Source organism: Lethenteron reissneri, chromosome 30 (assembly GCF_015708825.2).
Source record: "Lethenteron reissneri isolate LAM-NWPU_2019-01 chromosome 30, ASM1570882v1, whole genome shotgun sequence".
Lineage (NCBI taxonomy): Eukaryota > Metazoa > Chordata > Hyperoartia > Petromyzontiformes > Petromyzontidae > Lethenteron > Lethenteron reissneri.
The window spans coordinates 11,600,940-11,618,806 of record NC_083808.1 but is presented as its reverse complement, the minus strand read 5'-3'; the positions used below and the strand labels follow the sequence as shown (position 1 = coordinate 11,618,806).

Here is a 17,867-nt window from a genome sequence, read left to right as displayed (position 1 = left end):
AACGTGACTTTACCGAAAAAAACCTAAGAATATGAATCCTTGCAGTCACAAAAGCTTCAAATCTAGAATTATTAACTCGATACTTCTCTGGGCATTTGCAGATCGCACTGATGAAGCAGGAGCTCACAGAGCTGGAACCGCAGCTGATTGAGAGGAGCAAGGAGACGGAGGAGCTGGTCAACATCATTGCCGATGAGACTCTGGAGGTGGAAGCTGCCAAGGCGGTCGTGGAGTCCGAGGAGGCTACGGCCAATGCGGCAGCACAGGCCGCTAAGGCCATCAAGGTGAGGGCGATGACACTCGGCTGCACCTCCGATAAGCACAGTTGGCTTCGTAATGAGTTCACCATGCATACATTTGAGGCTTCATTCATTTTTTTATTTAAAGCTTTCGTGACTGCAGGGATTCATAGTCTTGGTTCTTTCGGTAAAGTCACGTAGGAGGGAAATAATAAAATGATAAAAATAAAAACAATAAAAAATTCTCACGACGTTTCGACTGCAACACAAGCAATCATCATCAGGTGTGAAATCAGGTGTGTATGCTGTGGATTTCACACCTGATGATGATTGCTTGTGTTGCAGTCGAAACGTCGTGAGAATTTTTTATTGTTTTATATTTTTATTCTTTTATTATTTCCCTTCTACGTGACTTTACCGAAAGAACCAAGAATATTCTTCATTCATTGTAATAAAAAAAATACGAATCGATTCTTGAATCCAATTCTGAGAATTCATCGAATCACCAAGGGGGTGAATCATTAAATTTATATTAGACATCATAATCCATGGTTCACGTGACCACTTGGTCCTCCTGCTAATCAAGTTCAATCACCGACTGTTGAATATTTTTTCGTGAGGTCATCAAGACATGGGAGGCTGCCGTAGTGTGATAGTTATCACACCATTGGATCTCTTGCTAGGTAGTTGAAACAATTGGGCAATTTTCTTAAATCCCCCCCCCGCCTCTGTCCACCCTGCAGTACACCCTTCAGACCTGGGCGCCACGGTGGCGAGATGTTATCTCCCTCGCCTGGTATGCAGGAGGTTGTGGGTTTGATCCCGACCCTGATTCTTTGGAGTTTGCATGTTCTCCCCGTGGTCGCGTAGATAACATTCCATTCAGAGTATTTGGCTGCAATGCATTTTCACGTGATAATACACTTCATTGAGCTAATATTTGTAGCCAGGTCACTTCTGAAAAAGAGCCTTACTTGGTCAAATAAAATAAGTTTAGATTAATCGTATAATTTAGTTTAGTTTACTAACGGGACCACCACAGTTAGTCAATCAGCAGATCTCGTGTGATGAGGTCAATTATGGGGCCTCCCACCTCTTCCAAGTTGGCTGGCCAGCGTGGAAGAGGAGGCCAAAACACCCTTTAAAATTGATGCCTTGAGCTCCCCCAGCGGCGGCCCTTCTGCCAACAGTGGCGCAAACAAGCAATTGCAGGGCTGCACCTTTATATTTTCCATCAAAACACAATCTCACACGATATAATCAAACTCGTGTAACAGAAACCTTACAAGCTTTTCTCCCCATGCACATTAATATAAACTGGCGTTTTGGTTATATTTTCAAATTTTTATTTTCCACAGCAGGATAACCAAATGGTGGTTACTGTTCTTGCCAGGGAGACCGTTTAGATGGAGGCAATTGTTCAGTTCTCACACTTTAGCAACACGGTACACTTTGTGCTTCCTGCTGTGGACTCGTACTGTGATGTGGTTCACAGAAGTAGACAATTTTGTACCAGTTGCGTGACACAAATATCACAGAGGAAACTTTTTGCTCATGGAATTTTCCATGCAGTGTACATACCTGTCGTGGTTATTTTATTATAGTTGCATTCTCGCACTTTTTCAATGCTTTCTGTTCGATCATCAGGACTTTAACCTCTGCAGCATGACATTGAATGTTTGATTTTGCTCTCAGTTGAAAAATGTATTTTTGAAGGCTGTCCCAGGGTACATGAAATGTCTCACCATGTTTTACTGATCTACTCATTGATTCCAAATCACAATTTTTAATGGCTTCGTTTAAGTGCTTACATTGAGTTGTTTTATTTATATTTGGTTGCATTTGTAATGACAGTAAAGTCAACCTACGGTCTGAGTGGACTAGTGGCCATGGGAGATAATGACAGGGGAGTCAGCTTGCAGTGCGAATGGACTAATGGCCACGGGAGGTAATGACAGGGGAGTCAGCCTGTAGTGTGAGTGGACTAGTGGCCACGGGAGGTAATGACAGGGGAGTCAGCCTGCAGTCCAAATGGACTAGTGGCCACGGAAGGTAGTGACAGGGGAGTCAGCTTGCAGTACGAAGGGACTGGTGGCTACGGGAATGATCGAGAATAGGAGCGTGGCCAGGTAACGGAAGAGGACAGTGGAGTTTTCTGTTATAGCGAGCGGTCTAGAACCAGCGAGAAGGTTTGGGAATGGGGGCGTGGCCTCAGACCGTATATAAGGGAGATGAGCGGGAGACTCAGGGCCATTGCAGTGGGGTCTCAGCCTGTTCAAGTGTGAGCACGTGGCTCCTTAATAAAATAAACCATATTCTTGGTTTTTTCGGTTAAGTCACGTAGAAGGGAAATATATAAAACAATAAAATTCTCACGACGTTTTGACTGCAACACAAGCAATCACACCTGATGATGATTGCTTGTGTTGCAGTCGAAACGTCGTGAGAATTGTATTGTTTAAATTTTATTTTATTATTTCCCTTCTACGTGACTTTACCGAAAGAACCAATAATATGAATCCGTGCAGTCACGAAAGCTTTAAATAAAAAAATAAACCATCTCAAGAAAGTGTGTCAAGTCGTCATTACACATTTGGTAAGTCATATAAACCAAGCTCTCTTATGAATAATGATTTTGACTTTCTAACGATGTTCAGGTAAAGATACAGCCTGCAATATCTTACACACCCCGCTGGTGGTGGAAGGGCATGCACGAGAGGGAGCTCTAGAGAGCCCCTCATGAGTGCATTTTGTCCTACTATCCCACGCAAGCCATGAATTTCGTAAGAGGTGGGATTTCCCACGCTTTACCCCACCACATTCAACCTGCGGATTGCCTTTGGTTCACCAATCAATGGTGCTGAGTGCAGAGTCGCATGGGATAATCAAGAAACGTGTCTCATCGCCTCGACTGCTGCATAGAGTGATTGAACGAGCGACATGTGGATTGATAATTTACTTCAAATGCTAGTTTTGAGTTTATTCAGACATGCAGAATGTGTAACAACAAAACATTTACTAAATCACTGAGCATAATTCATACAGTCATCGACAATGTGTAAAGATTCAGCTTAGCACCTTTCATGCATGCCCGATTACATAATCCAGCGGTGCTCATGACAGATGGAGGGTGGTTATAAGAGCAACTGTGCTAAATTGAGTTTAGTTGGCAGGGCAAGCTGGCTCCAAATTATGGTAGTATGAGTTCTTGTCCCAGCCAGATTTAACTTAGCCCATCATCCCTTTGAGGTCAGTAAAATAGGCACTACCTTCTGAGGTTGCAAAACCTGGTGAGAAGCCAATGTTGATGTTCGTATCGATAACCCCATTTTGCAGAATATGATACTGTATATCCAAAAAAGTAAGGCATTTTGTCCGATATATCAAATATTAATTTGTAATCAAATAAACAGATCCTGGTCTCATTATTTATTGTTTTATTACTGGCAACATGCCAAGATAGTGCATACATACTAAGTTTGTATAATTTTGTACAATCGTCTTTAAATATCTCCATGGCCTTGCCCCACCTCATCTTGCCTCTCTCACCTCCTTCTATCTCCCCTCCTTGTCCTCATTGTTCCCAATCTTCTTTCTCTCTGTCCCTCCTTCTCCCTGTGCCCTTTCCCGTTTTCGATCATTCTCCCTCCTTGCACCCCTCCACTGGAATCAACTTCCCCTGCACATGAAGCAGTCCGCCTCTTTAACCTCCTTCCATTCCTTTCTCAAAGCCTCACCTCTTCTCGACTGCCCATCCCCTTCCTCTTACCTCCCATCGCCCCTCCACTCCTTCTCATCCCCCCGCCCCTATAGCCCTTTCGTGACCCCCATTGTGCCCTCTGTTATGGTCGCTCATTCCTCGGCCCTTGTGTAGAGGTGATACGCGCTGGGATTAGGGATCGTATGCCAGCGAGTAATGATTGGCTGTGTATGTGGTGACGCGCGCTGACGGTGGAGGATCAGGGGTCAGCGCGGGGTCGTGGGTTACGGGGTAATGATTGGCTGTGGGCCGGTGACGCGCTGAGAGGGAGTGACCGGGTGGCAGCGCGGTGTGATTGGTGGAGTAGTGTTAACACGCGCTGGGGAAAACGGATCGTAGAGAGAGTGCGTCGTGATTGGTTCACTAAGGAACGATGCTCACGTCGACGTCCGCATCAGCTCCGTCTCTCGTGAGCAGGGGCTATAAAAGGGGATGCACACAGGCGTAAGGGCAGTGTGTAACCAGCGAAGAATGAAGACGGGGATGAAGACCTAGGGCCCTGCGGTACCTAGTCCCGCTGTCCTAACGGGACCGGGACTCTGTGTAACCCAGAGGCGAGTGTAGTGTGTGTAGCCATAGGCATAAGGTCTACACGAGCCGAATGCATTGTGTGTAGCCAGGGACATAGGGTCTACACGAGTCGAGTGTATTGTGTAGCCAGAGGCATAGGGTCTACACGAGTGAAGTGTATCGTGTGTAGCCAGAGGCCTAGAGTTTACACGAGATTAGTGGAGTGTGAAGTCGGAAGAAGGGAGACCACACGTTGTATTCTGACACGTAAAGATTTAATAAAAGTGTGTTCCCGTCAAGAAGTTCCTGCCGTCAATTCCAATACTTCACTTGCACGCCCCTACCATCTAAATCGCTCTATTTTGTAACTGCTTTTTAAACGATGTAATGCGCATTGAGCTAAGGCGCTCTATAAATATGACATGAGACCAGATGTGCTGTTCTGTACTGAGCTAGCTCACGGTATTCATGGAGGGCTCTGATACCACACAATCAGCAGCATGCGTTTATAATTGGCTGCACCCTGCTGATGAGACTGAAAAGGTGGAAATCATATTCTTGGTTTTTTCGGTAAAGTCACGTAGAAGGGAAATAATAAAATAATCAAAATACAACTATCAAATTCTCACGACGTTTCGATTGCAACACATCAGGTGGTTTTCACACCTGATGATGATTGCTTGTGTTGCAACCGAAATGTCGTGAGGATTTTATTGTTTGATTTTTATTATTTTATTATTTCCCTTCGACGTGACTTTACCGAAAAAAACAAGAATATGAATCCCTGCAGTCATGAAAGCTTTAAATCGAAAAAAGGTGGAAATCAGTCCAAAATGTGCTTGGACAGATGACCTTGTGGGAAGTAGACCTAACCTAAATTCCACGTTTTAAAATGTTGTTGATAAAAGAGACACGAGTATTGCTAGTTATTTAGATTTCGTATAGTTATTAATAAATAAATATTTGAATCGCTCGTTCTATTCTGAATACGTAACTTTACCAAGCTGTCCATACAAAGTGTCAGCCATGCACACATACCTTTAGTGACAGGCCTTTTCAATGGGGCTCACCGCCAGGTAGTCCTTTTCAATGATCTTTTAAAGTTTACTGGGGGATTGAACAGTGACTGAATGTTGTTACTGCATCCGATTTGCATTTTGAAAGCCATACAATGCAAATGGAATCCTGCTGTGGTGTAACGTTTAGCTGGTTTAATCTCCCTGCATGGCAACGGAAACAATAATTCATGTCATTGAGATGTCTGGCAATGGCATTCTGGGTCATCTCTCCACCCAGGAGTATATATGCACCGCAGTTAGTCGATCGGCAGTCGCACGTGGGTAAACTAAATTTTTCCAAGACGTCTGGCCACCGTAGAAGAGTAGACCAAATTACCCTCCGGAGGGGTCCTCTAGAGCTCCCTCTGATGGAGACCCTTTAACAAGCAGTGTCATGAGCAAGCAATTCGGAGGGCTGTACGTTTGCCACCTTTACAATGTGAGAAACCTTCTTTTATATTCATAGAGTGCCTTAGCTCAAGGCGTTTTAGCATAGTTTTAAAAGCGCAAACAAAATTTAGCAGTGCAACGGCTGGGGAATGAGTGACCGCTAACAGAGGGCACTTAGGGGGTCACGAAAGGGCAGGGAAGGAGTGGAGGGGCAAGGGGAGGGAAGAGAGAAGGGAATTGTCAATGGAGAAGAGGTGAGGCTTTTAAAAAGGGGTGGCGGAGTGGAAGAGCAGTGATCGCCATGGCGAGTACGTTATGAAGTGGTCCTGGGCTCCCCATTCAGCCAGCTGCACTGGCTAGCATGGTGAAGTATGGTGAAACAACCTTCATGGCCAGGCAGTTACACTGCATCACTCAACAGTTTATTGACAAAGTGCTGTTCATTATTACAGCCCACTGTCAATCTACTGTGTTTAGCCACAACTTAAATTATTTACTCACTGCAGCTAGATCATTAAATAAGTTTTTACTAAACTACATGTGTTTCCCCGTACACTACTCTTTGATGCAGTGTAACTACCTGATTATACACCCTTTATCACAAAGCAGAGAATCAATTCAGAGTAGTGAGGCGTTATGTTCTGCATTAAAATAAATAGGGATGTGTGTGTGAGACAACAAAATCCCTTCCACGAGACACGTGCGCAGTGTCATGCATTTTACCTAAATTCCACGTAGGCTGTTACAGGTTTGAATATGTAACCAATTTGTTGTATTTGTCATCTCTGTAGCTGTCGTCTCTGCTGGTGTAATCCCAATTACCCCAGCGCTGCAATGCGTCGCGCCAATAAATTCGCTCGTTGCTGCGGGGAATGCCGCCGTCAGGGATGTCACTCGCTAAGCAACCACGTTAGGCAGCACTCGTCTGTAGAGCGTCGCCCTTGGATGTGTGAAACCCACGCTGTCAAATTTAAATGGTAGCCGTTTTTAAATTGATAATATACGAGGGTCATTGAAGGTTAACCTGTGAATTATGCTCCTATGCGACAGGCGCTGCAAATATATTACAGCTGTAGGATTCCTGGGACACCGTGGTCGTGCGAGTGAATGGAACTCTTCTATCACAACCGAGGTGACCGAACGGCGGCTCTGGTGGCTCAGAGGTCAAAGCATTGACCTCGCACTGCCGACCACCCGGGTTTGAATCCAGGTGGCCGCACCGGGTGTAACTCAAACTGGAACAACAATGCGTGAAAGTAAGGTGCTCGTAACAATGCGATTGGCAGTTCAACTCGGCACTGTAAAACAATCTGCACCTGATTTCAACTCCGTGTGATGAAGGGGCAATGCGATGGGGGCTGCGTTATCAGGGCTGTGCAGGTGGGCGCGGTGTGGAAGGGGGTGGCGTTTTTTGACTCGGTGAACAGTGGAGGGTCGAGGGCAGGGGATAGGCAACCAAAATAACAAGAAGGAACATTTTTTTCGAATTCGGTGGGGAAAAAACTCAATATTTATTAAGGACGGTGGTCCTTAATAAAATAACGACACGGAGCAGTTCCTTAAAGAGCAGCATGCTGCTCCAGAGCTGCAAGTTGCAGACCCCTGGTGTAGGACCACGACGGAATGAAGGCCAAACCACATTCAAGGTGAGAAGACAATTTTGGGCTGAATGGTCAGTGACATGCAGAGAAATCAGGCTCCAGTCCAGACTTAACTTTGGTGAGAGGTACAAGGGGGTGTGGATGGCCAGAAGCAGAGAGTTCTAAACAATGAGCACAGCAGAGCAGAGAGAGCAACCTCCCATTGCTATGGAATAATATCATCGCAGTGGAGGGCTTTCTGTGTATGTCACAGATGGTCACGCACTTTCTGTCGCCGCGAAACAGCTTTGTGTGACAAATTCTTTTGTAAATGACAAACATCAACGTTGCTGAAATTTGTTAAAGATTGCCCCTGCGACTTGACGACTTAGGACGCGTCGTGCAGAACTCTCAACGCTGCGAGCACTGTCGGAGAGTTATGATCAGTTTCGAGGCACGGGCCCACCGTCAGACGATTGCTGTGACTTCCACGCGCACATTAAAAGTGTGGAGTAGCTGTTTGTGTGGTTCTTGTATCACGCTCTGATGCGTTTTCTGCTTGTATTACCGGGTGTTCTGTCACCATTGGTACCATCGAATACGCCCAAGCGATCAGCTTTCTACGCACAAGTGGACAAAGGCGAATGTGTAGCATTGGCTGCCTACATTGAACGCCACGAGTAGCAGTCAACTTTGTACAGTCGAGGGGAGAACATGAGCCACTCCGCTCAGTTCCTGAAGAAGCTCCCAGAAAGTTGGAGCGAAACGTTGGACATCATGCCAAAGGACGCGCGGCACGACCCCAAAACACATCGGAGAGCCGTGGAGCAGAACTGTGAAACCTACTTGGTAGTTATCGTATCGCATTGTGTGCTATACATTTGAAAGGTAAGGGCTATGATTTTGTTGGTGTACATACGAGACATTATTTTAAAAGACTCTTTTGCAATGACCTGACAATCATTTACATTTTTTTCTCCGCTAGTGGTCCTGAGTCAGGAGCGGAAATTCCACATTCCTATAGAGGGGACAAGTTCGTAAGGCAGTCGCTGTTGTCTAGCCACTCATCAAGTGCAGCCTTGCCAGTTGGCTTCACATGTATTGATCCAAGAGAAGTGAGTTGAACAGTGGTAGGCACGGCAATGTACAGCACGGGATACACATTAATACATTACCGAGATCTGTGGAATGAAGTTTGCCCTACATCATGCATCTGTCAGCTGGAATCATTTTCATGTTTGGCATTATTGCTCAATAACGCGAGTTGACATGCAGAAATATGATATCAAATCTACCCTTCATGCTACACACTTGTGATTCCACCTCCGCCATGCTTGCCAGAGCCACGATTTATCATCTTGTGATTATGCAATGTTCCTTCAAGGGACATTACCTCAGTGATATTAAATTCAAAAGTGATGATGGTGTGCAATCGGCTGTCCGGCAGTGTTTGCGCACCCATCCTCAAGGCATCTATATCGCCAGCGAACGAGTGTTGCCACACACACACACTTGCACACAGAAGGCAATCTTTGCTGCAGTGGACGCGATTTGAGCCGCGTGAGTATCTACAGCCACGTGTCGTTTGTGTAGAGACGGCACAAAAACAACAATGGCAGGTAAGCCTTGAACAGGCGTCGTAGAAATGCATGATACATTATAGAATGCTGCATTGGTGATGGTGAAAAAAAGAATACGTAATAACCGTGATAATTATTAATAATGACGATGATAACAATTGGGCGCTTGAGTTGTCGATCGGCGTTCGAATTGGGACCGCGACCCTCAAAGTGAATGGCGCCGCGTCCCCACTTTGATCGCTCCTCCTCGTGATCCGTGGAATCAAACAAAATCAATCGAGACCCCGGCGTATGGCAGCCAAGAGCAGTTCACGCGGATGCCATCGCAATGGGTCACACGCTGGCTATGCTCTGAAGGAATGATATATAATAATCGCAGCCCTTTTTCAAACCGCTGCTGGAAGAAATCCTCCTCATGTTGTGAACGTTTGGGGCTTGTTTGCACATCACTTCACCGCACTCATCAGTACAGGTTGGTGAAACTGGGGATCGGGGGGAAGGTCCGGTTAAAATGTAATTTGCTAACGCTGTTAATTGAGTCCGGAATTAAAACTCAGGTCGCCAGGTTCGTAAAACGGTGCATGAACCACTGCGCCATCTCTTTAACCCATTGAGTGATGGGTAATAACGATAATTAACAATGATAGCCGTTGCAATTAACACATGCTAATTAAACAACACGTTTAATAATGGCCGTGTATTCAAGGATAACGGCAACCACTTTAAACGTCAATGTTGCTTCAGCACTTTGTCATTAATAATTCAAACAAAAACTGACTTGAAGACACAAGAAAAGGGCACGCAACGGGCTCTTTGTCTGAACTGATCCACCACGTTGTCTATCCCATGACTACAGCCTGGCTGCTTGCTTCTAGAAGCTCACAGGGAGACCGCTCTGCCTTTCCCTCACGTGGTGTCGGTGACTTTACACACAACACAGTGAGCTGCAACATGGCATCAATGTCGAGCGATCGCGATCATCCGTGGCGTCGTTGAAAAATGCACGATCGCTCGCTCGTTGTATTCGTAAACGAGACTTGACATGGACGTGCCGCGCAAACAATGAATGTTCTTAGGATTGCCATGGCAAGGGTGGTGCAGTGGTTAACACTCGTGCCTCACAGCAAGAAGGGCCCAGGTTTAATCCCCCACTTTCTCGTGGAGTCGTGTGTTCTGTCCCCCTGTTCTGCATGGGTGACCTACGGGCTCTCCCGTTTCCTCCGACAGCCGATATTGCGTTACAAACATCCCAATGCCCGAAAAGCTGCTGACCTTAAAATTACTGACTTGGGATCACACGTGGCAACGTCACCTCTGTTACACATATTCGAGAGGAGCCTCCTGGAACAGTCTAAAAGACTCAGTAAGGCTTCCCTGGGTATAAACAATCATACAAATTTTTCGATTTAAAGCTTTCGTGACTGCAGGGATTCATCTTCTTGGTTCTTTTGGTAAAGTCACGTAGAATGGAAATAATAAAATAATAAAAATAAATAAAACGTAATAAAACAATTCTCACTTATTTTTTATTATTTTATTATTTCCATTCTACGTGACTTGACCGAAAGAACCAAGAAGAATCATACTCATGATACGAATAAATTATCAAGATGCAGTGATATATATGTAATATTGTAAATTACGGCGGGAGACCACTTGACGGGTAGCACACTTTATTAACTCTTTCCTTGGGCACAATGACACGTGTGGACAACTACAGCTCTTCCTTAGCCACAATAACTCGTGTGGACACTACAGCTCACGCTACCCGTTCCACCCGGCTACACACACACGGGCTCTCCAGCCCCGTAGCTTCCAGGGGAACCTACAGACCCACCCCAGCTTGGGTATGGGTCACGACCACTGGGTCCCGTGGCCCGGCCCTCACACGGACGTCCGGCCCCGGGTCCCGCCTCTGAGCCACACAGGGTCCCGGCCCTTACAAGGACAGCGGGACTAGGGGTCTCAGGGCCCTACCTCTGCCTTCTCCGTCTTCTGTCTTCACTGGTCACCAACTCCCCGAGCGCCCGTGCGCACCGCCTTATATAGCCCTCCGCTCCCGAGGAGACGGAGCCTATGCGGACCGCGATGTGAGCATCCAACCTAGTCGGCCAATCACGACGCGCTGCCACACGATCCGTTTTCCCAGCGCGTGTTACCACCACACAACCAATCACCCCGCGCTGCCACACGATCACTCCCTGTCAGCGCGCGTCACCAACACACAGCCAATCACCACCACATAACCCATGACCCCGCGCTGCCCTATGATCCCTCACCGTCAGCGCGCGTCACCGACACAGCCAATCACCACGCGCTGCCACACGATCCCTACTGCCAGCGCGTATCACCACTACATATACAACGACATACTTTGGAGTGGTTTAGAGGGTTAATAGCTGTGAGAGAACTTGGTGAATGGCACTGAGACGATTCCCTTGGTGCGGGATTTCAGTTGTAAGCAACATCAAAAGGTCATCTTCTTGGTTCTTTTGGTAAAGTCACGTAGAAGGGAAATAATAAAATAATAAAAATAAAACAATAAAATAATTCTCACGACGTTTCGGCCACAACGCAAGCAGCCGTCCTCAGGTGAAGAACAGGTCTGTCGGAAAGACACTGAAGAACAGTGTCTTTCCCTTCTACGTGACTTTACCGAAAGAACCAATAAGATAAATCCCTGCAGTCACGAAAGCTTTAAATCGAAATCAAAAGGTCAATTTAATAATATGCAGAATCCATTCAAAGTAAATAGTATGTTTTCGTCCAGACCAATATTATTAATCAGCATTTGTTTATACTCTCTGGTTCTTTCGGTAAAGTCACGTAGATAGAAAAAATATTAAAAGAAAACACGACGTTTCGGTCGCAACACAAGCGTCCGTCATCAGGTGAATCCTGCAGTCACGAAAGCTTAAAATCAGCATTTGTTTAAACAAGAAATATATAGAGCAGTTTCGACCTTTAAGTTCTTATTAGCTGCGTCAGGCTTGTTTTCGAAAAAACACATGTTTTCTTTATTTGTATGAGGAGATACAGAATGGAATCCTGCCTTTATTTGTCCTTACCAATAATACTCGATGGCAGTGCATAATGACTGTGTACTATGAGGTATAACGGCATAAATATACTGTAGCATCTGGCAGTTCACCAGCATTGATTCAAGAAAGTCTGATTCAAGCAGGGCTAATGAGGCAATGTGCATTGAATCCAGACTTGAACGTGCTTCTTTTTAACAAATGCTGCAAAAATTATGCACTCCCAGAAGGTTTGCTATAAATGTACTAACATTTATTACGTGAAGAGACAGCTGTATAAAGGCGGCGTCTGATGATCTATTTTGTTACTTGCATTCTCCACAGTGGCGCTACTGATGAGTTAAGTGTTATATAAACTATAGATGCGCCATAAACACGTCTGTATTTATGTTGAACTTCTTTCGCCCCGTACGTGACTAATCATGCTCATAGAGTGGTGCTTTCGGTGCTGTTGGTAAGAGTACACAACCCGTAGTCGCATTGGTGCAATCCATCATGAAAATTAAATTATTTTATCTGAGGTTTATATACAAATGATGTCAAAAGCAGTCACCCTATGGGCACACTTATGTCCACCAAAGGGCTTTTATTTTATTCTGTTTTATTTTTATTATTTTATGACTTCCCTTCTACGTGACTTTACCGAAAGAACCAAGAAGATGAATCCCTGCAGTCACGAAAGCTTTAAATAGAAATTTAGGGCTGTGGAAGTTCGACCACTGGGTTAGGGCTGCCACTGGAGATGACCATGATCCCCTTGCGTGTTTGGTCAAGGAGACACTTGAACTTGAGTTGACGTTTAATTGTGAAATTATGAAAACAGAGTAAGGGGCCATCCATTGAGTAGGTACGCACCTGTATACGTACGTTTGACGCACCACCCCCCCCCCCCCCCCGAATCCTATAGAACGGCCGATATTTAATCCACGCAGAAACGATCAAGGATTAATAATATTAACGTGTTTAAGCAAACGGATAGTCCACCCGACGGACTAACTAATTTGAAGGCCAATGTAGACAAATTATTATCGAGGCTTCGCCCCCCCCCCCCGTTTCCTATGCGTACGCACATTGTCAGTAGAGCCCCCATACGCAAGCTACGCATTTGGGTTAACCCCCCTTCCCCCCTCCATGCGTAACGTACTAAATGGATGGCCCATAACGACAACCCAGGGAAAGCCAACATGACAGTTATTTGCACTGGTTGATGGTGACCAAACACTGCACATTATGCAGCACATTACCACAATCTGAATTGCACGACTTTCATTCAGAGCGGGGCGATATATCAGTTATTTCATTGCTATCGATTCTTCAAGCTCATGTAACATGCATGAATTGGGTATACGAAGTGTTGTTTTACTGGGAGGAACCACCTGGTTCCACCAGCCCACAGCGGATTATTGTGTCCGTCCGTCGTGCATCCAAAAATGGGAGTGGTGGGGCTGGGTGGAGAGGAGAGGGTGGGGAGGGGCTGGGTGGGGAGGGGAGGGTGGGGAGGGGCTGGTTTGGGGAGGGTGGGGCTGGGTGGGGAGGGTGGGGAGGGGCTGGGTGGGGAGGGTGGGGAGGGGCTGGGTGGGGGTGGGAGGGGTGGGGTGGGGCTGGGTGGGGAGGGGCTGGTCACCCCGTGGTGCCTTTATAAAACTCAACGTTTAACCTACTCACGCTGGCTTGTGCCCGCCCTCACAGTCGGGCATATTTGCGGAATACACCACGCCGCTATTGATCCTGGCCATTGACCGAGCAACCCCGCAGGAATGTGTTTTTAAGCCCCTGTAGTCTGCAACTCTCTCCCTCTGCCTTCTGTGTTGTCGATGCCCTGCCACCCGTTTATGTTCAGGCTGAAGGCCTTCCCTTTTTCATCTGCCTATATCTGACTCGTTCGCTCTGTAAAAAATATAAATGCCCACTGTTGTGTCGAGCATGTAGTGATGTGGTTACATTTAAATCCAAAATGTATAAATACAAATTTCCTATCACGTAGTTATTTTAATAGGCTTAGTATTACAATTAAAAAATATGGTCATATGTATTTGTCCATTTGCTACATTTGAGTTAGCATATGAAGCCCATGTAATGAAACCAAAACAAAACTACCATGTATTGCATTTGATATTGTCTCCACAAGACTCTCCTCAACGTTGTGGGTGGGACCTCTGTTCTTTACACTCATCACCACCAACACCTACACTGGCAGCATAGTGGGATCTCCACTCAACTACTGCAACTCTATTTGAACTTCATCGAGTAACCTCAAGAAACTCCCAACGGTTTGCAAAACCATCTCGGCCACGTTTTTCCTTATCCCCAGTCACATTCTATATTTTCTCGCCTCCCTCCACTCGCTCCACTGGCTTCTAATCATTGCCAGCAGCAGCAGCGGGGTCAGCCGTAAGCTTGCCTGCCTGTGCCACTATACGCCACCTCTACTTTTGCTCGTCCACTGTATTTCTCTATGCGTCCGTCACCCTGCACTGCAGCTCACAGTAGAAACAGCGTGACTCACAACCTTCTTTTCTCTACAACCAAGGACCATGATCACGACCAGGTGTCCTTTCCAGAGGTGTGGACTCGAGTCATGTGACTTGGACTCGAGTCAGACTCGAGTCATGAATTTGATGACTTCAGACTCGACTTGGACTTGCATAACAATGACTTTGTCCCACCTCTGAGGTGTGGACTCGAGTCATGTGACTTGGACTCGAGTCAGACTCGAGTCATGAATTTGATGACTTCAGACTCGACTTGGACTTGCATAACAATGACTTTGTCCCACCTCTGGTCCTTTCTCCCGCCGTTTATGTTGGAGAGTAAATCCACAACGTTTACAATTTGAGTACGACGTTTTGCGACCAATATTATTCATAATAAAGAGCGATGATGGCGGATGTAATTACCAGCGAAACGTCGTACTCAAATTGTAAACGTTGTGGATTTACTCTCCAACACAACGGTATGGCTGAAGTAGTAAACTAATTGGCGCGTTGTTTACGTGACAAACCTTACTGGCTGTGTCAGGTGAAGGAGGGCTACGACACATTTATACTTACGCGATCTAACCCAAACACCTTTATTATGAATAATATTGGTCGCGCAAGCCTACTTACTGCGTGTTAAACTGCATTAGTCTTATGATCATTGTTTGTGCTCAAATGGGCTTAGCGGCACAGTGGCCACACTTTGTTCACGTGGCGCCAAGGAGGAAGTCAGTGGTTCTATACCGAACCCTGACACCTATATATTTGGAGTTTGCATGTTCTCCCTGCGATCCCGTGGTTTTTTTTCATGTGCGATAGCCAGCTCGCTTCTGAAAAAGAGCTCTAAAACTCAGCGGGCCTTAGCTGGGTGAAATAAAAAAAAATATAGCGAGTTGCTAGATATCTGACACACCTTGGCTGCGTTGCTGGCGCGTGATGCAGGATGAGTGCCTGGAGAAGCTGAGCATCGCGACGCCTGCCCTCAACGCCGCTATCGCCGCGCTCGACACGCTCAAGTCGAGCGACATCACGCTCGTGAAGACCATGCAGAACCCGCCGTCCGGAGTGCGTCTCACCCTCGCCGCAATCTGCGTTCTGAAGGTCGGCCTTTGACCCCCACCCACCACCTCCTCCCCACGACACGCGGTCGTTCTCACTGTCCATAATACGTTTTTTTTTGGGGTTAGATCGCGTAAATATTAATGTGTCGTTAAACCCACCACCACCCTACATAGCCAATTAGTAAGGTTTGGCACGTCAATGAAACGTGCGAATTCGTTACTATTTCAGCACACCGGTGTGTTGGAGAGTAAACCCACAACATCTACAATTTGGGTACGACGTTTTGCTGGTGTTTACAATCCACTTCATCGTGCGATTTATAGCCAAAAACCTTTATTACGGATAATATTGGTCGTGAAAGCCTACGTGTTAAACTGCTCTCACTGTTGCGCCCAAGTGGTGAAAAAAACACCAGGATTTATCGCGGGGACATTAATGTCTTAAATGCCGCAAGAGGAGGATGGCACTACATGTAAGTGCATTGTGTTGAGTGGTGCATTGTTATGCAGCTGACAGGAAACCGGCACTTGTATTTTTTGATGTTGCGGGAAGAGTCACAACATTTCCAGGACAGCCTACCTCAGCAAGTGGATGATCATCAGCAATGTACATCACCATTCGCAATTGCCGTCTGGACTTAGCCGAGCTCTCATCCTGGTTGGCTCACCTTACATTGAGTACTGTATCTTGGTAGGAGATGTAAACGTCAGCACCTGACCGGTTGCAGTCTGATGTGGTGCTGGCAATGCCCTCGCTAATAAGCACCTGGCTAGAAATAGATGCTTAGCTAGCAGCACTTTCTCAGATTGTCCGTTAAACAAACTGGGGTTGTTTTGTCTCTCTGATGTATTGCACGTAATATATTCGCGCACGTAGCTAATGTGTTATTTTTGGTGCATTATGTGTAGAAGTGGGTCTTTTGTGCGAACGCTTTAGAAAAGAGTAATGTACGTAGAAACATAACTTCAATTTAACTTTTCTACATCAGAGTTTCTCAAATTCCAGTCCATGTGACCCACTGTGGTCTCTGTCTGTTCATGTTTACCAATCTCCTCCGTTCCAATTTAAATTAAGTCATTACACGCTGCATGCACCCGAAGATTGCTAAACACACCTGAATGACATCGAGAGTGCTGATTCAAATTAAGATTGAGACGTTAAGTGCATATGTGTACGTTTGCGTCCCGTGTGGCGCAGAGCGTGTTGATTTAAAGTTATAATAATATCAACTTTAAATGCACAGATCAGCATTCGCTCACTCTCGTGGAGAGAGAACGACCCAGAGGAGCAAGGAAACACGGACAAGTGGGAAAGGTAGCCAGGCGGTGAGCAGGCGCCAAATTTGTCCCCGAGCTCTGCAGTCTTCTATGTATGAAGGTGTCCATGGCCAATTCGAATCTAGTTTCAATTAATGAGAGTTTGCACGTCGGAGGAAACCGGAGTACCTGGAGAAAACCGAAGCGTGCGAGGTGGCAGGACTATCCCATACAGATGTAGTGAGTCCAACTGAGTCGCAGACGTTGTTCTTTAGAGGCAACACTTTTATTGTAACATCAACCTGTTAACACAAAGGGGTAACTGCCCCTTCACCAGATACAGCCTAAGGTGGTGACCACCCAGCTAACTACGCTATACTGAGGAGTTACAGCTACGAAGGGTTAGGCCAGGGGTCGGCAACCTGCGGCTCCGGAGCCGCATGCGGCTCTTTACGGGCTGCTTCTTGACGATATGTACGTATGTACTCAGATGCATTGCGGCTCTTGAAATACTGAATTTTGTACCGAATTGGAAAGAAATGGCTCTTCTTGTTATTTTGGTTGCCGACCCCTGGGTTAGGCCCTCTCACTCGGGGCCTCGGCCACGTGTTGATGTCTTGCAGGATGTAGAGCTTCAGCTTGTGGACGTGGAGCTTCAGCTTGTAAGATGCAGCGACCCCGGTCCCTCTTAGGGACCCGCCTTATATCCCCCTACGGGTCGGGGCTGCTCCGCCCTCTGCCCCGCCCGCCTTCTGGAGCCTTCTAGCTCCCTCTCGATCCCTCTCGAGAGCTCTCCCCGGACACGTACTCACCCCCTAGCCCCCCCACCTGGGGCCTTCTCTGTGGACACTCTAGATCACGTGTCTGCGGGGTCAACCAGAGTGCCATGGCCCGTGGAAACCCTGTTCCTGGGCTGA

The 17,867-nt window shown here is 46.4% G+C and overlaps 1 protein-coding gene across 1 annotated transcript in view; it reads left to right on the top strand.

Annotated features, from left to right (window-relative positions):
- Positions 1-17,867, top strand: part of LOC133349529 (dynein axonemal heavy chain 3-like) — a 622,240-nt gene that overhangs the window by 525,613 nt on the left and 78,760 nt on the right. The window contains 2 exon segments of the mRNA XM_061563065.1: positions 102-284; positions 15,575-15,733. Coding sequence (XP_061419049.1) covers positions 102-284; positions 15,575-15,733 — 342 coding nt within the window.